Source organism: Chiloscyllium punctatum, chromosome 9, assembly GCF_047496795.1.
Source record: "Chiloscyllium punctatum isolate Juve2018m chromosome 9, sChiPun1.3, whole genome shotgun sequence".
NCBI lineage: Eukaryota > Metazoa > Chordata > Chondrichthyes > Orectolobiformes > Hemiscylliidae > Chiloscyllium > Chiloscyllium punctatum.
Genome location: NC_092747.1, coordinates 53,840,617 through 53,862,995, shown reverse-complemented (window position 1 = coordinate 53,862,995; position 22,379 = coordinate 53,840,617). Strand labels below are relative to the sequence as shown.

Sequence of the window (22,379 nt, the reverse complement as noted above, 5' to 3'; positions counted from 1 at the left end):
AACAGTAAATTCCTGAAACATTACCTTCTGTGTAACTGCACACTTTCTTGCATAGCTCAAGTATCTTCTCCCTCCGCGTCTGTATCTGGAAAATTAACAAAATCCACATTCAACTTTTTTTTAAATCATTTTGATTAAGAATCAGATACTGGTCACATTTGTCTCTATATGGAAGTACTATTAATCCTTGGCAGTGGTATAAAAGTCTTCGAGGAGAAAGTGAGGACTGCAGATGCTGGAGATCAGAGCTGAAAATGTGTTGCTGGAAAAGCGTAGTAGGTCAGGCAGCATCCAAGGAGCAGGAGAATCGACGTCGATTCTCCTGCTCCTTGGATGCTGCCTGACCTGCTGCACTTTTCCAGCAACACATTTTCAACAGTGGTATAAAAGTGGTCAAGGTTGCATCACAGAGGCTTTTATGCATTGGTAGTCAATGCATCCCTTTATGCAATCTTAGTTGCCACACTACAGTAAGTGTCAAGCTTTTGCAGGCAGTGCAAATAAGTCAACCAAACATATTCACATCATCAAAACTGTGAAGAATTTGGGAGTCTTTAATTTGAAGAAAGTGACTCGGTAAAAATATTCAAGGTCCTTAAAAGAATGCAATAATCGAACCTCAATAATATGTTTGAAGTCCATTAACATTTTTTGAGGTAACAAGGGTTGGGTGACACATCGTTCATATCCTGAGATCTAATATATTTGAATAAGAGTCAAGGTTTCAGCCTTTCTTTAAATAATGCCTTGGAATCTTTAGATTCCACCTGAACTGCAGAAATCCACTTGTTTTAATATGTCATCTGAAGGACAAAACCTCCGAGCATATACTCAAATGGGGCTGATAAGGAACATGTAACTGATGCCAATAAAACACAAATAAGACAGCATATTCAGGGCACTGCAACTGAACAGAAAACTAAGGAATTTAATTGAAATGGCGGTAGTGAGAGAAATAATGCACGTCCGTGATTCCAACAAACCATGAAAAGCTCTGCATGTTTCTGCAGACAGAGATAGCTGGTGAGTTTACCCTAAGGGTTAAAGTAAGATTGAGTTGGCAGGACCTTCACAATGACCCAAGCTCATACAAGAATTGAACCCATGCTGTTGACATTATTCTGCATGTCAAACCAGCATCTAGCCAACTGAGCTTTATACAGATTTGTGTCCAATTGACTAATCAATACTCAACACGTATTTACCTTATTACATTCAATGATCAGGTACTTAATATCACCAAGAGAATCTGTAGATACTAATGTTAATATCAGGAAAAGTGCCTGTCATAAAAATCAATGCAGTTAGTAATGTCCTCAAGGGAAGGAAAGGTACAGTATTTACCAAATCAATTTTACATATTTTGGTATAGAAGGCCAATCAGTCCTTTTTATCTGCGCTATCTGTGCAAATGTTAACATTATGCCAGTCCTACCATAGTCCTGCACATTGTTTCCTTTTGGATAATCATTCAATATGGTCTGGAATGCTTCCACCACACTTCCATAGTGCATTTCAGACCCTAATTAGATGCTATGTTAAAATATTTTTCTTAATTATTTGCTTCTTTTACAAACATTAAAACCATACTTTCTGGTTCTTGAACATTTATGAGTGGCACTAGTTTCACCCTATCTATTCTGTCCACAACTCTCAAGAATTTGAAAACTTCTATTCAACCTCCCTTTAGCGTCTCCTTCCCAATAAAAAACAGTCCCAATTTCTCCAATGTTTCTTTATTATAAGTATCACATTCCTGGAACTATTTGCATAAAAAATTCCTCTGCGCTATCTCCAATAAATTCACATCCTTATTATAACATGGCCAGGTTAGTACACAAAATGGACACAACTTAACTGGGAAGAATGTACCAATGAACATGCCACTCTATTCCACAAGCCATCACAGAATATATAAAATTGCAAGAGCAATAAAAGACAAATAGATAATACATATATTATGAGTGGAAAAAAAATACAGACAGGGTAAACAAAATTCCAAAGATCAAAAGTCCAGACTTTCTCATGGTTGTTTTGAATTATGGAATGATGATAAACCATTGTCTGTAGGTTACTGGTTGTTCTTTGATTTGATGGTTTATCAGGTGCCCTTAGCTCTTGTATGAATTGTATATTTTATGCTTTCTTGTTTTGTCTGTCTTTCCTCACATGGGAAGAGAGAGAGCTGGATGTTACTTCCACTCTATGTTCTTGACACCTTCAGCTTTTTAAAGTTCTGCAGCTCAACCAGTCTGAGAGCTGCTGTCAGGTGGAATTTTACTAACTCAAGAATTCTCAATGCCATTTAACCTCATATTCTCTGCCTTACTAGTTCCAAAATGAAACTTCCAATTGTGCAGCTCAGTAATATGCAACAATTGATTTTCAAATTGCAAAAACCTCTTGATATATCACTTATAGCAACCCAGCTTCCAGTTCAGCTTACAGTCCCAAACATGAAAAATATGTAGTCACTGACAATATACCACATAAGGTCCAACCAGTGTTTCATATAGGTTCATGATAACCTCCCTGCTCTACGTCCCTGTTAATGAAGTCAAGAATACTGTATGGTTTATTTATAGCTTTCTCTACCTGTATTGGTAGCTTTAGCGTCCTAAGCATAAGTCTCTTTGTCCCTGTACATCCTTTACTTTAGCACCTATGCTAGACTTGCTCTCCATATTCTTTGTACCAAAGTTTGTCACCTCACATTTCTTCACATTGACCTTCATCTGACATCTATCAACTCACCAATGTGTTTTTGTCCATCTGAAGTTCTCCTGACACATTACAATTCTGTCAAGTTTTGTGACATCTGCAATCTTTGAGTTATGAAAAGTCCGCAGAAAGTAAAAAAAAAAGGGTTGTATCTGGATAGACGAATCTTGCATTGTCACCAGTAGGACAAAGAGGAGGGGTTGTAAAACTTACACAGGAGGGAAATCCAAACTTGATAAGACCATTTCAATTTAATGCTGAGGTCAAACAGCATTATGAATAGAAGTCTTTGTATAAGCAATTTAAATGTTTTGAACAAGCTTTCACAAATGTAATGGTTTTTAGCATTTTTCCATAGTAATACGTATTTACCATAATACGTATTTAGGCCTTATTCATTTCTTTCATCTCCATATGACTCACAAAGTCTGCTCATGGTGGAAATCGTTGAGTTAGGTTGGAGGGTTTAGACAAGGTCTTTTCCCCAGCCTCACGGGAGGTGAAAGGACAAAGATTTAAAAGGGACATAAGGGGCTACTTTTTTATGCAGAGCATGGTGTGTGTATGGAATGAGCTGCCAGAGGAAGTGGTGGATGCTGGTACAATGACAACATTCAAAAAGCATCTGGGCGGATATATGAATAGGAAGAGGTTAGAGGGATCTGGGCCAAATGCTGGCAAATGGGATTAAATTACTTTCGCATGTCATGGACAAGTTGTACTAAAGGGTCTGTTTCATGCTGTACATCTCTATGATTATGATTGTCAGGGTTATTGATATGGTGGGGATTGAATGGCCTCCTCTTGTAATGTAAAATTCTATGATTCCATCAGCAGTCAAGCTTCAGTGTACAGTATCTATTGCCTGACAAAGATTAATGAGGCTTGCATCTTGTAGCTGATGAATTATTATAAGACAATTAGTCAGCCTGTTCAGATGATTGCTTTTACTCCTGTATTTTTTTCATAGATACAGTATATGAATCTAGAGTACTGCACAAGATTTTCAGATCCCACATCCATTTTTTTTCTTGTAGAAAATCTTACCCCACTTGCTTTGTTGTTTGCTGATTTATCTCTTGTTAAAGGAACCAACGATAAGAGGCATAAATCAGACATTCCCCGCTTGTCTAATGCAGCTTCCTCATCACTGTCCATGCTTCGACTCAAAAGCTGCTCATTTTCTGAGGATGCATCATTTTCACTGGAAAACACATTGTTAACATGAATACAACAGGAAATACTGGAGCAAATACATATTTTCCATTCAGGCTTATCTGTGAACTGAAAATATTATTTAATCTGGACCTCAGTGTAGAAATTATGTACTATTCTTCAGAACAGCAACCTTCAAATGTGTTCAAGTAGTGATAAAAGGAGAGTCAAGGCTAAAATATTGGAATTCTTCAAAATAGACTTAGATTCTAGCATGGAGGAGCTAGTGCAGTATGGTACTGAGCATAAATATGCCAGTTGAACTTCTCTCATTCATGAATAATGTTGTTACACCACTGTATGGCTAAAGACATATTAAGGGTCTTACAAAAGTTCCACCTCCACAGTTTTCATATATCCCAAATTGTGACTTACTCTTATAAATAATTAGTAGTTCTGACATTTTCATAATTATTGAATGCTCAATTATCTGAATAGATATATATGAAGGATGTAAGTATTCAATGTTTCTTTATAGAAATATATTAACATTTATTTCACATGTTCAGGCAACGTTGAAATTTCCCTTGCATTGGGGCCTACTTGTGGTGATATTGGATGAGTACTAAATAAACCTATGCACAAATGAACTGATCTCCCTCATAATGGGATTTCAGAACATTCATCTCCAAAATACTCATCAAGGGTTCATCTCCTTCAGATCTCAGCCACAAGATAGCTGTGCAGGAGTTCCTCAGGATAGTGTCCTAGCCCCATTACCTTCAGCTGCTTCATCAATTATTTTCACTCCATCATAAGATCAGAACTAGGGATGCTCACCGATAATTACTCATTGTTTAGCACCATTTGCAATGCATCAGATACTGAAATGGTCCATGTCCAAATGCAGCAACAGATGGACAATATTCACACTTGAGCTGACAAATGATAAGTACCATTTGCATTACACCAGTTCCAGGTAAAGCCATTTCCAACAAAAGTGGATCTGAGTTGCTCCCTGACATCCAATGTCAGTACTACTGCTGAAACCCCACTATCAATACTCTGGGTATTACTATTGACCAAAGATTAAAATAGATCTTCATTATAAATACATTATAAATATAAATATAAAACTGCAGATCAGAGGTTAGTAATCCTGCAAATAGTTCACCTCTTGATTCCCCAGTTTCTGTACACCATCTACAAAGCACAAGTTACTAGTGTGACGGAATACTCTCCACGTGTAAGGATGAATGTAGTTCCAAACTTATACAAGAAGTTTGGCACCATCCAGGACAAAACAGACAGCTTCACTGGCAACCCATCCACCACCTTCAGCACTCACTCCCCTTACCAACATGTAGATGTACATATTGCAACTGTGCACATCTACAAGATATACTGCAGTTACTCACCAAGGCTCCTTCAACTGCACCTTCAAAACCCCCTGTCTCTAAGCACAGGGGCAATAGATGAATAGGAACACTGCTCCCTGCAAGTTCCCTTCTAAATCACATACCATACTAACTTCTGTCACTTTTAAATTGGCATTTTATAATTGTTGATAAGCCAAAATCCCATATCTCCCTGTCACTCGGGTACTGCAGCAGTTCAAGAAGACAGCTCATCATCACCTTCTTGCCAAAGTTGCCAATATCCGATGAACAAATAAAGAAAATACTAATAAAAAGTACAGATCACAAAAATCAAAGCAAATTAACTTACTTTTTTTCAGTCTTAGGTGGAACTGCATTGAGTTTGTTATCAAATTCATCTTTCTCAGAGAATATTACAACATTTTCTGTGAAAAAAATAAAACTTAAATTGATTGAAGATCTTAAAGATATCATATGAATGTAAATAATTTAAAAACAGAGAGCAAACTTTCTGCACAATTGTCAATCTAGACACAAAACTTATCACCAATATTGTGCTTGTTTTACGAAGTAGATCTTTCACTTAAACCTTTGCTCAAATTCATTCCACATGTCCCCAAAAGTCTGATGTACATTACTGTAATTTGCATTGTTTATGTTTTAAGAATTATTCCTGTGTTCAGCAATGGTAACTTGCAGCAGTTTGATTAGTATTCATTTTTTTTATCAAAGTCCTCCATCCCTGAGTAACCTGATTTTAAACAATTGAAAATGACCAGCATCAGTGGTGGTAAGAGTGTGAGTCAAGATTAGAGTGGTGCTGGAAAAGTACAGCAGGTCAGGCAGCATCCGAGGAGCAAAGAATCGATGTTTCAGGCAGGAGCCCTTCATCGGGAATCTGATTTTCCTGCTCCTCGGATGCTGACTGACTTGCTGTGCTTTTCCAGCACCACTCTAATCTTGACTCTAATCTCCAGCATCTGCAGTCCTCACTTTCACCCCATAAGTGTGTGAGCCAATCCAGGGATAAAAAGGAATGGTAAAGAAGAGAAAGTAGAATGAACGGCTGGTATATTTACTAATATTACAGAGCTCAAGAAAGAATATGGACTGGCGAGGTAATGGGTAGAATATTTTTAATCATGAAGCAGTACAATTACTTTGCTGGCTCTGTCCAAGAGGCTGTCAGCTACTGGAAAAAACATGGAAGAGCAAAGCACAGAAAATGACAAATTCTAATAAACCTGATAATGTGACTTTAGTTATCCTAAAATAGACTGGGATAGTATTACCACAAAAGGAAAATAGAGGGAAGAGCTTCTGAGGAGATTTCTACATTGGTATGTTTCAGGCCCACTTAAGGAATGAGACATTGCTGGATCTGATTCTGGGGAATGAGGTGATCTATGGGTTATTAGGACAGCAAATATGATTTAGTGATGATTCTATGATTAAGTATGAAAAAGGCTGAGGAACAATCTAAAGTTAAAATACTCAATTTCAGTGGATCAGAATGGGTCAGTCTCAGTTCACTGGAATCAAATATTAGAAGGCAAAACTGGAATAAAACAATAGTTGACCTTTAAAGACCATAAGACACAGGAGCAGAAATTAGACAATTCAGCCCCTCTAATCTGCTCCACCATTCAATCATGGCTGCTAAGTTTCTCAACCCCATTCTCCCACTTCTCCCTGTAAGCCCTGATCCCCTTGATACTCAAGAACCTATCTAATTCAGTCTTAAATAAATTCAATGACCTGGCCTCCACAACCTTCTGCGGCAATGAATTCCATAGATTCACCATAGAAGAGGTTTCTCCTTATCTTGATTCTGAAAAGTCTTCCCTTTAACCTAAGGCTATGCCTTCAGGTCCTAGACTCTCCTACTAATGGAAACATCTTCCCAATATCTACTCTGTCCAGGCCATTCAGTATTCTGTATGTTTCATTTAGCTCCCCCTAATCCTTCTAAATTCCATCGAGTATAAACCCAGAGTCCTCAAACATTCCTCATATGTTAAGCTTTTCATTCCTGACACGATTCTCATCATGCAGGCAATCATTCACATACAATCAAATAACAATCCCACAAAGAGGAAAGGTATGGTAAGCAGAGGCAGAGATACCTTCCTTATAAGTGATAGACAATAAGATGAAGAAGGCAAAGGAGGCATATGACATATGTCGGATTGGTAATGTAAATAAGAACCAGGCTATATAATTAAAGTTTAGAGGGTAAGCAAAAAGGAAATAAGAAAGGCAAAGAGAGATAGAGACTGGCAGCTAACATAAAAGGGAAAATAAAGAGTCTTTACATGCATACAAACAGTAAAAGGGTGGTAACAGATTAGGTAGGGTCTATTAACAATCAGATAGAGAATCAATACTTGATAAATGGAGAGTTACAAATGTTACATGTTGTTTGAAAATGGTATAAGGATCATGACAGCGACTAAATACCAACAAGTATAACCCCAGTGTTTACATATAACTTCAGAGATGGAAAGTTTCCAGAGATAGTAATTTAGGAAAAAAAAGGAGAAATTTGGAGAAATTAATTAAGAAGACCCAGCAAAAATTTGTTAAAGTCAAGTTGCATTATTTTTAAAAGTTAACAGAAAGTGGATGATGATGGTTATACAGTTGACCTGCATGTGGGCATGCAAAGTATACTTGACTAAATTGCTCCTAATAGGGTTGACAGTACAGTTTAATCCTATGGAATAATAGGGAGCTTGTAAACAAAGGTGGAAGAGTGACTGGGACAGAATAGTGGTTGTCAGACTGGAAGATGGGATTCCTTTGGGATTAGTACTAATATCAATATTTTCCTTGATATATATTAAGAACATAGATTTAGATGTATAAGCATATTCCAAAATCTGCAAATGTGACAAAACCTGCAAGGATTATGAACTGTGACCTCAAGAATGATAGCCTATGACAGCTGTTAAGGTAATTGGTGAAATGGGTGGACCATGGTGGATGGAATTTAATGCAGAGAAATATGAATTAATACATTGGCTCTGTACCTGAAATGTTTGGCGTAGAGATGATTGGGGCTTAGGTACAGGCCTGCCAAGAATACAGAGTAGGATGTTTTGCAAAGATTGAGGATTATAAATGACTTCAAGGAGTCACAAAGAGACAAACAGAATGGGTAAACAGATAATGTGTACCATATGCTCTCAAACAGGCCTCTGCAGCCTCCTAGACCAGTATGAGAATTAGTTAAGGAGGTCCATTCGCCAATGGCCTGTCTTAACACCATTAACATCACCATTACCAACTGTTAATTGATGACTATTAAAGCCAACATTGTACTAGTCAGGTCACCCATCTGATCGCTCACATCTGTCATGAATTGCAGAATCAACTCCAAAGTTGAACAAAACATTTTGAAATTTGCACGTACTTTCAGTGTGATTTCAGTGCACGTGTGATGCTATATTTGTAGACTTTGTGCCAAACGATTAGCCAATCAATTTAAATAGCATATTCTTTCAGCTATTCACAACTAGTACTGATTATACACAACAAGCTTGCACTTGCAAAGATCACAATACAGTGTCCAACATTAGATATAATAAAACATTTGCTATTCAATCCTAGGATGCTAATAATTAAACTGACAACTTGTGATTGCCAGTTGGGGTTCCACCTGCTCATTTTGGAAACTATACCTTGGTCTTTGAAACCAGAAAGAAAATGTACACCTATTGCATGTGTTTCAATTCAACAAAATCAGTGACACCCATTCTCTGGTTGATCTCTCAGGTCAATGCTTTGACTAACCAGTGAATCTGCCTGGTTTGAATTTAAACAGAGGTTAGAAGTTAACTGTCAGTCATCTAACTGGCAACAGCTCCACAATCAAAGTATATTTTCCAATCAATCAGTACTGTCCACTCATAAAGTATAAATGTGGTTTTCCATTTACACTGCTCTTTCTTGCAAATTGAGCTGATGAGTGCAAGATGAAAGGTTTTGACAAAATGTGTCCTTTTTCAGTAAAAGTCGAGTTATGTATAACCAAATTTTGGTCATTTTTCACTTTGAAAACAGACTCACAAATCTCCAATTATCCTGTTAGTTGAGGAGATGACTATCTCAAGCCATCCCATGGGAAAATACACCGTGAAAGAAACAAATAAAATAATATAGAAGAGAAACATAAGAGGTAATGCTTTAAAACTGTACTGTCCCACTCTTATGAAAAGGGCATCAGTGCAAGGTGCAGAGGTGTACAGCCATTTGCAAAATGTCATCAAGGAGACAGAAGCAAAGAGGTTCAAGGTCACAATGACTTTGATGCTTATTGGCAAGGCATGGTGAGCAGTCTGCATTATGTGCAGTCTTCAACAACAAGAGCACAGACAACTCTTTTTTGACTATCGTAGTCTTCTACAGCACAGATTCGGTCATATATTGGAGAAATTATCCTGTGATCAGATTAAAGTAGAGGTTCAGGTCTGTAAGGGAAGCCAGTAAGGTTTAGTTGAATACTTAGCCTGGTAATAAGAAAGGACCAAAAGAGGGTGTGCTAAATGGGTCACTGTGCCTTACTATTTCCATTATAACAAGAAGAAACTGAAATTAGTTTGTTGTCATAATTGTTGTGTAAGTGCGGTACTAAGTATATTAGGTGCTCATACCCTTCCGAACTTTCTGATTATAGCAACGGTGGATGACCTTGTTGTGAGAGTTCTGACTAAGTTTTTTTCTTAAAAAAAAACAATAAAACTTAAAAAAAGGTTGGCTGACAGAAGGCAGAAAGTAGTTGTAGATGGAAAGTATGCTGCCTGGAGGTCAGTGTTGAGTGGTGTCCCACAGGGCTGTGTTCTTGGGCTTCTGCTCTTTGTAGTTTTTATAAGTGACTTGGATGAGGAGGTTGAGGGGTGGGTTAGTAAATTTGTAGATAACACAAAGGTTGAAGGAGCCATCAATAGTATAGAGGGCTATTGCAGGCTGCAATGTGACATAGACAGGATGCAGAGCTGGACTGAGAAATGGCAAATGGAGTTCAACCTGGATAAGTGCGAAGTGATGCTTTTGGAAGGTCAAACTCGAATGCTGAATAGAGGATTAAAGACAGGATTCTTGGCAGTGTGGAGGAACAGAGGGATCTGGGTGTGCAAGTACATGGATCCCTCAAAGTTGCCACCCAAGTGGATAGGGTTGTTAAGAAAGCATATGGTGTTTTGGCTTTCATTACAGAGGGATCGAGCTAAAGAGCCGTGAGGTTTTGTTACAGCTCTACAAGTCCCCGGTAAGACCACACTTGGAATGTTGTGTCCAGTTCTGGTCGCCCTACTATAGGAAAGATACAGAGGCTTTGGAGAGGGTGCAAAGAAGGTTTACCAGGATGCTGCCTGGACTGGAGGGCTTGCCTTATGAAGAAAGGTTGAATAAGCTCAGACTTTTCTCTCTGGAGAGAAGGAGGAAGAGAGGAGACCTGATCGAGGTGTACAAGATAGTGAGTGGAATAGATAAAGTTAATAGCCATAGACTTTTTCCCAGGGCAGGATTAACTGGTACGAGGGGTCATAGTTTTAATATATTAGGAGAAAGGTATAAAGGAGACATCAGAGGTAGGTTTTTTACGTAGAGAGTTGTGAATGCATGGAATGCGTTGCCAGCTGTGGTGGTGGAAGCAGAGTCCTTGGGGACATTTAAGCAACTGCTGCACATGCACATTGATAGCAGTGAGTTAAGGGGTGCTGAGGTTAAGTTATTATATTTTACATTAGGATTAAACCTCAGCCCAACATTGTGGGCCAAAGGGCCTGTTCTGTGCTGTACTTTTCCGTGTTCTATGTTCTAAAACACAATGCTTGTACAGATATGAATTGATGCTTAATTTTAAAAAGTGGAAAACCAAGCCATGTCAAGATTTATAGACATTGTATAATTATAAATGACAGTATGCTGTTAGGAGATGGGTTGTCAAATACCTGTCTAGGAAATCAACATTATCCAAGCTTTCCTTTGAAGTTTCAAATTAGAATAGGATTTAATAATTGTAACTTTATACTTGTGTGCCCCTTAGATATTAAATTGTGAAACTAATGCAGGTGCTGACATGCTCTATACTCTATACCTATACTCTAGCTGGGATTGGATGCTTTTAAGACAGGTCTTAGACAAAATAAGCAGGCAGGTGCAGCAGGTGAAGAAGGAAAATAGTATGTTGGTCTTCACAGCAAGAGGATTTGAGTCAAGCAGCAGGGATGTCTTGCTGCAAACGTGCAGGCCTTGGTGAGACCATACCTGAAGTCGTGTGGACAGTTCTGGTCTGCTTATCTGAGAAAGGATATTTTGACTATGGAGGCTATGCAACTGAGGTTTACCAGATTGATTCTTGAGGTGGGAGGACTGACATATGAATCAAGGTTGAATTGGTTAAACCTATATTCATTGGAGTTCAGAAGAATTGGGAGGGTTTGATGGGGAGAAACCTAACATAAAACTATAAAATTCCAAGGGGACTAGACAGGGTGAATGCAGAAAGGAAGTTCCTGATGACCATGGAATCCAGAACAAGGAGTCACAGTGTAAAGACATTGGGTAGGCCATTTAGAGCCAAGCTGAGAAAAGGTTTCTTCACTCAGAGAGCAGTGAGCCTGTGGAATGATCTGCCTTGGAAAGCAGTTGAGAGCGAAACATTTAATGCTTTCAAGGAGTTGTTGTATGGGGAGAAAGCAGATACAGGGTACTGAGATGTTCCTATTTTCTTTCTTATGTCTTCATGTAGATATTGAACACTTTTTCACCTTGTACTTCCTTCTTGTCTTCTTGGGTATTGATCTGAGCTTCAATATTTTTTACAGAATTGCCGCTGCAACAAGCTAAAAAAAAACAAGAATGATTTATTTAACTTCTGACAAAATAGGATTAACATTGAGAAAAAAGATATTCCTTCCTGAGTGCAATTCATACTCACCTTGAGTAGAAGACTTTGTCTTTAAAATGTAGAAAAGAACAATTAAAACAATGGCTATGGCCATTATGAATATGGTGGACATGGCAATTATCAAAGCAGTGCCAAGGTGTCCTTGCCCAGCATGATCTACTAAGGAAAGATAGAATTGAAAAAATAAATACTGACATAGGTTTGAATTTTCCATGCTAGTTATGAATTTCACAAACATGTAAGACATGAAGTAGAAAGTTGAGAATATTGGGCTCAATTCAGATATCAATGGCTAATGTGACCAATGATAATATTTTTGGTGACAATTAACAACAGAGATACCATCCTGGCATGGGTGTACAATCTCATGTCTGTCATCTGGGACATGTCAATGACTATACTTGAAAAAAGAGACAAGTCTGATTGTGGAAACTACAAAGGAGAGTCTCTGCTTCCTGCCACAGGGAAGATCAGAGTAAGGATTCTCATCAAACAACCATGGGCAAGGCCAAGGAACTTCTTTCAGCATTGCAGTGTGTTTTATTTCTACCAAGAGGCATCACAGATTATAAATGCCACTGCATGGCAATGTTAGGAAAACAAAATAAGGAATAGTCCTTGAGAAAGTGGTAGTAAATTACCTTCTTGAACTGCTGTAGTCCTGGGGGAGTAGACCAAGTCAGGTTGTTACATATAATTCCAAGTTAGGTTGTTACACATTTATATATCTACACAGAATGTGCATGTTTTAAAATGTTTCAAACTCAAAGGTGTTAACTTATTAGATACTTAAACATCTTTATACCTCATACCTTTGTGAGTTTCCTGTAGAACTGGAGAGTTTCCAGTGACAGCTGAGCTACTGCTCGAAAAGCTTGAAGACAAAGTAATGCCCAAACCTGTGAAACAATCAGAGGGGAAGTTAAAATCAGGACAAAAGTACAGGGTCCAACTATTTCATGTATTTTTCTAATAATCATTTTTAGAACATAAAATCATTCATACAAGTTGGAAACTTCTGTGTCTTTATTAATTATTTGAATCAGGGTACCTTTATTTGATTACAATACCTCTTAAGGCCAAGTTTCTGAGTCTCCCCTCTACTGGCAGTCAAATTTGAGAAATGTAAATTTTCTTTATACATAAGATGAAAGTACTAATGGAGTTGTAGGTCATTCATATGCTTGTGTATATGATGCACCAAACAGAAGGGCATAATTATTTGTCCCCTCACATCTTTGTTTAGACAATTGCAGAGGCTTGGAAGGAGGTATATCTCTCTTTTCGACAAAGGTCTGATGTATGCACCACAGTAGGGATAGGCTGGGTAACTGACTGACTGTGGCTTCAGCCCAGATTTAGCTGCCTTACTCCAAAGCCCAGTGTAATAAGTATGTTCATATATTATTGCATAAGTAGTGCTTATAATACTGTTGAATGATGAGGAATTGGTGGACCAAAACATTCATTCAGCAATATTATTTGGAATTGTGAAGTATTCAGTGTGGTTATGTAAATCACAAATAATTCACACTTTTTTATATTGTCATTCAAAGAAAGAATCTACCTACAGTTAATAATTAAACCAAGTCTTTTTTTCTACAATGTATAAAGTCAACATTTTTAAAATTCAAAATAATTGGAAGACTTGATATTTTAGATAATTGCTTTAGACAGAACACAAAGCTGATGGTAGTCTAAGATCTGCCTACTTTTTCTCTTTTTAAGATGATTCTCATTAAGATGATTTTTGTCAGAAATCAGATGGATTGGATTAATTGTTCTTTGCAGAATCGGTTTGGTTTTCAGTTTACTGATTTCCGTATGTACTTCGTTTTTGACATGCTCTTTCTGCAGACTTCACGGCCACTTTATTTTTCATTCTGTAGATCACTACGATGTCTTTCAGCTTCAAATAACAGCACATCTTTTTAAAAACATTTTCAGCAATTTTTCATATTGTCCAACAGTTTTCAACTGAGCAGCTTGCTGATAATTCAATACATTTTATGTCTATTTGTGAATTAGTGTCTGGTCTTTCTCTTTAAATTCATTCCATTTGTGTGTATATTAATAGTTAGAAAGAGGCTTATATCTCAAAGTTAATGATTCTTTGCTCTATTTAGGAGTTGACTGACTTTCTGTGAATTTTAACTTTTGTTTCAGATTTCGACCATTCTTTCTTTAACCTTTGAGATTGATTCATTTCAAATCCTGGCTCCTAATTTATAAGAAGAACTTTCTAATCCTTGATGTATTATTGAACCATTGAATTAAGGAAGATTCTGATTTGAATCTTGCTTTGTGGGGATTCAGCTAACCAGGCTAGCATTGAGATAATTCTCTGTAGCCTCAGGTTCATACTATACAGCTTTGGCCTTTGATTGGACTAGATGAATATGTAATGTGAACTTTCATCATATCGTTGACAAAATTCCAGCTTATTGTAAAATAACAGTAACGGGGGATATTGTGTTGAAATTATGTTTTTAATGTATATGTACACTTGAGAGTTAACTCACATTCTTTTGTGTTTGGAGGTGCCAGTAAACAGGAATGGCAAACCTTTGTGTAGGTGTTTCTGGATCTATTGTCTAGGATGTAGTAACTGAAAATAAAGATCACATATATAAGTTAGCAAAACAGTCTCAGCACAAATAACAGTCAATAGTAACAGCGGACAAATTAAAGATAGTGTCATAAGTGCTACATAAGTACTCCGTCCTTTGTCAGTGCACACCGATCACAAATTAACATAATTACAGTATGCAAGTATTATGGGTTCCATTATTTTAGTATTAATAGTCATACAGCATTGAAACAAATCCTTTCATCCAACTATTCCATACTGACCAAGTTTCCTAAACTGAACGAACCCCACTTGCCTGTATTTGGTCCATTTGGCTCTAAACCTGTTCTATTCTATAACTAGAGTCAGAGATGTATAGCACAGAAATAGACGCTTTGGTCCAACTCATTCATGCTGATCAGATCTCCTAAATTAATCCAGCCCTATTTGCCAGCATTTGGCCCATATCCCTCCAAACCCTTCCATGTACCCATCCAAGTGCCTTTTAAATGCTGTATTTGTACCAGCCTCCACCGCTTCCTCTGGCAGCTCATTGCATACATGCATCACCCTTTGCACGAAAAAGCTGCCCCTTAGATCCCTTTAAAATCTTTCCGCTCTCACCTTATGCCCTGTTTTTGGCAGATTTAAAAATATAAATGCCCAAAAACTAATATAGCAAAATATCAATTAAAACAAAAACGAGGGAATGTTCAGCATGAATAAATTTTGCACAAACTCAGCTACGTGCCCTGAAGTTCTAAGACACTGTTTGGAACTGCCCTTGTACGAAAGTGAATACAGTTTTCTGACATTGGTCTTTGAGGTAACAGCACGCTAGGTGAATGCCCAGCTCACTACTGAACTAGTGCGTCACATTAATTTAATTACTGTTTGGTGTTTGTCAGCTATGGAGGTAAAATTTCATCATATATTATTGCGTTTCATACATGACCAGATCAACAGCCAGGAGAAAAAGCAAATGATAATGAGGAAAATTGAAATAATGTTTTAATATATATGTTAAGCTAAGCTCTATTCATAATAGTGCAATATTAACCAGAATTGATAGAACGCATAGAATTTGTTATGAAAACAAAATACTATGGATACTGAAGATCTCAAATAAAAACAGGAAGTTCTGGAGAATTTTGACAAGTCTGGCAGCATCTGTGGAGGGAGAGACAAAGTTAACATCTTGAGTCTGCTATAACTCTTTCTGGGTCTATGTTTTAAACTGCATGTTAATTGTTTCTCTCCACATATGCTGCCAGACCTGCTGAGTTTCTCCAGCACCTTCTGTTTTTATTTATAATTTGTTATACTATGTGTATCACTTCATTCTTAATTACCTCCCAGTGCCTGGCCCAACATGACACCACTGTCAACTAGCTTTGATCGCTGAAAGGACAGATAATTCTGTGTTGCTGCTAAGTAATTGTTTGAATTTTAACCTTGCAAATCAAAACAAATGCTATTCCTTCTGGTGCCAGAAACAACTGCACAGTCGCACAAGGCCTGTACTGTAGTTGTCGCTGCATGTTCATTTGTTACCACAAAGGTAGTGGGAACCATCTTGGCCTTGCACCAGTTTAATACAGTGTCCTTAAACATGAAAATGATATGTCAATTGTCAAAGGTCTTCTGAAAATCCAGAAAAATTACCATCTACTGCATTAGTGCAAGATTGGTGGAGTTGTGGATAGTGAGGAGGGCTGTTGTCAGCTGCAAAGGGACTTAGATATGATGCAGAGCTGGGCTGAGGAGTGGCAGATGGAGTTCAACCCTGTCAAGTGTGAGATTGTCCATTTTGAAAGGACAGATAAGAATGCGGAATACTGCGTTAACGGTAGGGTTCTTAGTAAGGTGGAGGAGCAGAGGGATCTTGGGGTCTATGTTCATAGATCTTTGAAAGTTGCCACTCAGGTGGATAGAGCTTATAAGAAGGCCTATGGTGTATTAGCATTCATTAGCAGAGGGATTGAATTCAAGAGTCGTGAGGTGATGTTGCAGCTGTATAGGACCTTGGTAAGGCCACATTTGAAGTACTGTTTGCAGTTCTGGTCGCCTCATTTTATGAAAGATGTGGAAGCTTTGGAGAGGGTGCAGAGGAGATTTACCAGGATGTTGCCTGGAATGGAGAATAGGTCGTATGAGGATAGGTTGAGAGTGCTAGGCCTTTTCTCATTGGAACGGCGAAGGATGAGGGGTGACTTGATAGAGGTTTATAAGATGATCAGGGGAATAGATAGAGTAGACAGTCAGAGACTTTTTCCCCGGGTACAACAGAGTGTTACAAGGGGACATAAATTTAAGGTGAAGGGTGGAAGGTATGGGGGGATGTCAGGAGTAGGTTCTTTACCCAGAGAGTGGTGGGGGCATGGAATGTGCTGCCTGTGGGAGTGGCAGAGTCAGAATCATTGGTGACCTTTAAGCGGCAATTGGATAGGTACACGAATAGGTGCTTAAGCTAGGACAAATGTTCGGCACAACATAGTGGGCCGAAGGGCCTGTTCTGTGCTGTATTGTTCTATGTTCTGTGTTCTATGTATGTATTACCATTGTCTACGTACCCTGTTATCTCTTCAAAACATTCAAACTGTGCTGGTCAAGGATAGTTTTACCTTTTGAAAAATTGACCAAAGATTTTTTTAAAATTCTCGATGTTCTTCTATTCTCTTCTTTGGTTGAAATACCATTAATTTTCCTGACGATTGTATTTTGCTGTAATTCTCATAATGTGGAATTACATTAGCTATCGAGGAGAAAGTGAGGACTGCAGATGCTGGAGATCAGAGTTGAAAATGTGTTGCTGGAAAAGCACAGCAGGTCAGGCAGCATCCAAGGAGCAGGAGAATCGACGTTTCGGGCATGAGCCCTTCTTCAGGAGCCCTTGCCTGAAGAAGGGCTCATGCCCGAAACGTCGATTCTCCTGCTCCTTGGATGCTGCCTGACCTGCTGTGCTTTTCCAGCAACACATTTTCAGCTTACATTAGTTATCCTCTAGCACTATGGTTTGGGCTTTTACCAAGTCTGAATGACTTGTAAGCCTCATAAAATAGTGAACAGGTCCTAATTATGGGATTCCTGACTCCAATCCCAAACTTTCCAATTTTCTTCAAAGACTCTTTAGAATAAGCACTGGTTTAGGTTTGAGCCTGCATCCTGCAATCCCAACTCACGCCATCTTCATTGCACAGATCAACTTGTACAAGTACTCCACAACTTTCATGAAGTCTGACCAGTTTCTTAAAGCACTATGATTCACAGTTCCTCAGAAGGTAGTGGGAACCTTTTGTAAAGGGCTACCACCAGCTGGGAATTGGCTCCCAGATTTATATTATCTTGTAATATGCAGCCATATCTCACTCCAATTCAGATGTAGTTTGCTCATTCACCAGAATGAAGTAAGGAATTAATTGTAAGGTTTTATTAAGAGAAAGAAAAAAGTGATTTTATGACCTGCTGGCCCAAGAAAACTAGTAAAGACATTGCATTAAACACACACACAAGCACCAACACAGATAGGAAGTTTAAAATGGAGAGAGTGCACGGTACAGACACGAAAATAAATTAATACACAATTTGAAAATTTTTAGAGTATCCTTAAGGGTTAGATCTTCACCTGCTACCATAATTATTTCATCAAGTTCCCTGCAGCAGCAGTGAATATTTCAGCTTGTATTTGTTGGAACAGTGAAGTTTAAGAAGAGATCTGAATTATGAGGGGCACAGGTAGAATGCATAGGAAGATACTTTGCCCATTAGTAGATGAATCAACAACGGCGGGGGCAGGGGCAGAGATTTAAGGTAAGAGGTAGAAGGCTAGGAGGAAGGTTGAGGAGGTTTATTTTCACCTAGAGGGTGCGAGTCTGGAACTCAATACCTGAAAGACTAATTGAGTCAAAAACTCTGATAAGGTTTATACAATATTTAAATATTCATTCCCTTTGCCATAGCCCCAGGAGTATGGGCCAAGAGCTGGGAAATGGAATTAATGTTGTGAGATCTTTGTTAAATGACTTGGCACCATGGACCAAATGACCTTCTCTATCCTACACATTTCTATGAATATTGCAAAACTCGTTGAGGTTTCAGTGAAGGGATATTTTTCTATTTTGCTGTATTACTAGGTTGTTGCCCTTCAGAGAGTCTGAAAGAGACAAGAAACAAGAGAGCAAGCTTTCTCCAGTTCCAGTTCCAGATCTCTATTTTCTCTCTAATGCTTTGCGAGAGCTTATTTGTGTATTCCCATGTCTGGGCTCATTGTTTTCTAAGCTGAATAATTTCCAGGTGGATAATTTGCAGGTAACCTTTTCATTTCCATAGTTGTGTAAATCAACTAAGAGATAAGATCTGAAATTCAGTGTGTTTGGAGAACATTAAATTTGCCTCAGACTGTCTTTTCTTTCTCTTACATTAATTTCATGAAGCTGGATTGTCTTGTGGTCAGCTATTTGCCAGGGCCTTTTATTTGCTTTTTAAAACCATTTCAATGCACGAAGAACCCAGGTATTAAAATCAGGATGTTGCAAGTCAAAAATAGAAAGCCCATATTTTCCCACTGTCGTGACCAAGATAAAATCAAATGGTTTTCCTCATGCTCCATATGTCAGGTTCTGCCCTTCCACCCACTCATGGCCCCTCAAGTCTCCTATGCCAACTTGTGCACCTTCAACCTCTTCCTCTGGCCAATGTTACACCACCTATGCTACACGATAGCACTCCCAAGGCTCACTGAACAAGTGTAAACTGTATACAACTAGTGAATCCCGCAGGATCATCTGGGGAGCAGCATTCAGTGCTGGGTGGTTGTTCTATTTGAATGTTTCCCAGTCTCCCATTGCTCTTCCTAACACCGTATCTATCCCAGGCTATGTCGCAGCAGAGTGGAGTCAGGGGTGGAGGGAAAGACAAGACACATTAGCTGCTCTATGGGCATGTTTTTAAATGTCATGGGTAAATTTGAGTAGCTGGATGAATGGGTAGCATGGTAGGGTGGGTACTTGCGCGAGCTGGATTCATATGCTGGGAGGTTGGTGAGGTGTTAAGGGTGGGTAGATTACAGATGGGTGAGACTCAGGTGGCGTGGTGGCAGACAGTCAGAGGCAACTAGGTAGACTGGCAGGTGGGTACAGTGGCAGGTGGTTGAGGTTACAGATGAGAAGGTGGGTGAGGTTGATAGGGAGCTTGGAGGAAGTCAGCACAAGAACTCGTCACATCAGGTCGGGGATTAGTTGGTTCAGAGATCAGGGACATAGTTAAAGGATCATAGACTAACCTAGATATGTTGGATCGATTAGTAGTAAGGGTTCCGGGGAGTCGTCTAGGGGAGTGCTGCTGTAGGCAAGAGCATCAGTCTGGGTGACAGAGGGACCAGTTCTGTAGTTACTCAGGATTTAGTCAAGCAAGTCTGCATCTGACATTTTCTAAGTAACAATTCATTTACATCCTATGGAACAATCCAAATTCTTGACTCTACCTCAGAGCAAAGGTTTTTGCAGACAGTCTCAGGGAATTCCTCATTGGAAGTTGAAATTCCCAGGGCAATTCCCTTGGGTGTCAGAGGTCCAGGACTTTCATGGAGTCCTGAAACACATCTCAGTCTACATTTGGTCACTGATGATCCAGAGATGGGAAGATCCACACCAATATTTCGCAACTAATGAATGCTGTCAAATCTGCATTTTTATTTTTTACTTCAGTTAAGAGAAATTGCTTGGGGTCACATAATTATCAATATTTTTTCAATGAAGTAAGCATCAGAATGTTTATGGGATCCATTGCATGTTGTCTGAATTTAAAAATACATTTTTGTCAGTAAAACTCATTTATGAACAATTAACTGACTTAAATTAAAATAAATTACGGCAATCATTTGAGTAATGAACCTTTTTCAATAATTACCAAAATTCAGATACTGCAATAATTTAACTCAACCAATAGAAAGTTCTTGCATAGCGTGAACGATAGTGAAGTGGTATTGGGATTGTTCAGATTAAGATTTTTTTGTGTAATTTATAGCAATTTAGCTTTGACGATACTATCTGCACATGAAGATGGTATAGAGTTCCAGAACCTAAGATTTTAATTGCCAGTGCTATTGCGATCTTATACAGGAGACAATATTTAATTACTTGTAAGATTAATTTTGCTCTACAAGATTATTTTATCACAGCTGTTTCCATAATACCCTTGACCAAAAATCTGTTCCATGGCAATAATCAAATTTGAACAGTTGATTAAAAGTCAAAATTGCTGAATTGAAATGATTCTTCTGTTCCCAACTCTTCAATGTATCGAGATCAGTATAAATAACTGAAATAAGAAACATTACGAGCCCCTTGTGGTTAGTGGTATTAGAGCTGACGCCAGACCACAAATGTGTGGAAGGCCAAAGCTGGCGGTGTTACTTTTCTGCTTCATAGAGCAATTTATAAACAGTCCAACTCCCAAAACAACTTGTGACTACTGACCTAATCACATTCATGACAGGGCCAGGATAGAAGGAGATTGAGCATTCATGAAAACTGGTTATTAAATATGAACTCGTTGCAGTCTGCTATCCAAATAATGCTTAACAATATAGAAACAAAATCCACTGAAGCCTTTATATGCATTTATTCCAGAGAAGCCGAATTTTGCAAATTTTGAGCAGAATAAGTTACTAAGATAATTCAAGGGAATGCTGTGTGCATTACAAACATACAAAAAGCGAGATGTACTCCTGGACAATAAACCTTGAAAATGATGAAAGATCCATGCCAAGATATCCCTAAACTAAAACAGAACTTGAAAAGTGAAGGAAAGAATGTGGTTAAATAGTACTGGTAAAGAATGAGGCCTCGGGGACAGTACAGCAGAAGGATGCCAAACAGGCTAAGCTATCAAGAGTCAGAGAAAAGAAGAGCAGTGAAAATGCAACAGAGAGTATGGCAGCAGGATCAGGAAGATGTAGGACTATCAGAAGAAACACCATGGCCTATATTTTGCTGCCCGGGTCGATTGGGTTTGGAGGATAGGAGGAGTTGGTTTGACATGGCTCCTTGGCAAAGTTCTGTGTCTGGGGAGCTTCCCAAGGAGGAGCCGGAAATTAAGTCAGCAGTCAACTTCATCAGCATGAACTTCTAATGATGCCATGTAAGGACACAATCCAGAATCATTTTGGGAATGGTGGGATCTTATAATTTGGGCGCTGACTCCATGTTATGCAGAGTGTGTTGGCTGTCTGGAAATGGCTTGCAACAGTAGTTTGACGGCTCATTGATGCTTTTATTAAATGCCCCTCTTCACAATTAAAGTTGGAAACTAACTTATTTTAAAAAGCTTTAGAAGTCTTCAAAAAGTAGCTCCATCTAATTGGATGGGCTTCTGGGAATGAGCATTAACAGCTATAGTTGCCTTTGGAAAGATCACACAGGCAGCTAGCACTTGGACACATCTGCATCCCATGTACACTCAATGCTTGCCGAAATTGACAAAGTATGAAGACAAAGAACATAGTTGCAACACTGAATGCATTAGCCTGCCAGGAATCAAGCTAACTGTGCAAGTAGCTGTCAGACCTCCCGCTTTCTCTGAAGTTTGCTGCATTTGGTCCTCAACTGATAAAACCTGAGCATCTCTGTGATGACTCATACCA

General features: G+C 38.5%; 1 protein-coding gene across 6 annotated transcripts in view; it reads right to left on the bottom strand.

Moving 5' to 3' along the window:
* edar (ectodysplasin A receptor) overlaps positions 1–22,379 on the bottom strand; it is a 95,588-nt gene that overhangs the window by 7,604 nt on the left and 65,605 nt on the right. For 5 of the 6 annotated variants that reach the window (XM_072577540.1, XM_072577537.1, XM_072577535.1 and 2 more), the window contains 7 exons: positions 14,691–14,776; positions 12,981–13,067; positions 12,199–12,327; positions 12,029–12,103; positions 5,605–5,680; positions 3,769–3,925; positions 25–85 (listed from right to left, as the gene is read on the bottom strand). In XM_072577540.1, the coding sequence (XP_072433641.1) occupies positions 25–85; positions 3,769–3,925; positions 5,605–5,680; positions 12,029–12,103; positions 12,199–12,327; positions 12,981–13,067; positions 14,691–14,776 (671 nt within the window). The remainder of the gene's footprint in view (positions 1–24; positions 86–3,768; positions 3,926–5,604; positions 5,681–12,028; positions 12,104–12,198; positions 12,328–12,980; positions 13,068–14,690; positions 14,777–22,379) is intronic. The other variant, XM_072577536.1, reaches the window with a different exon arrangement.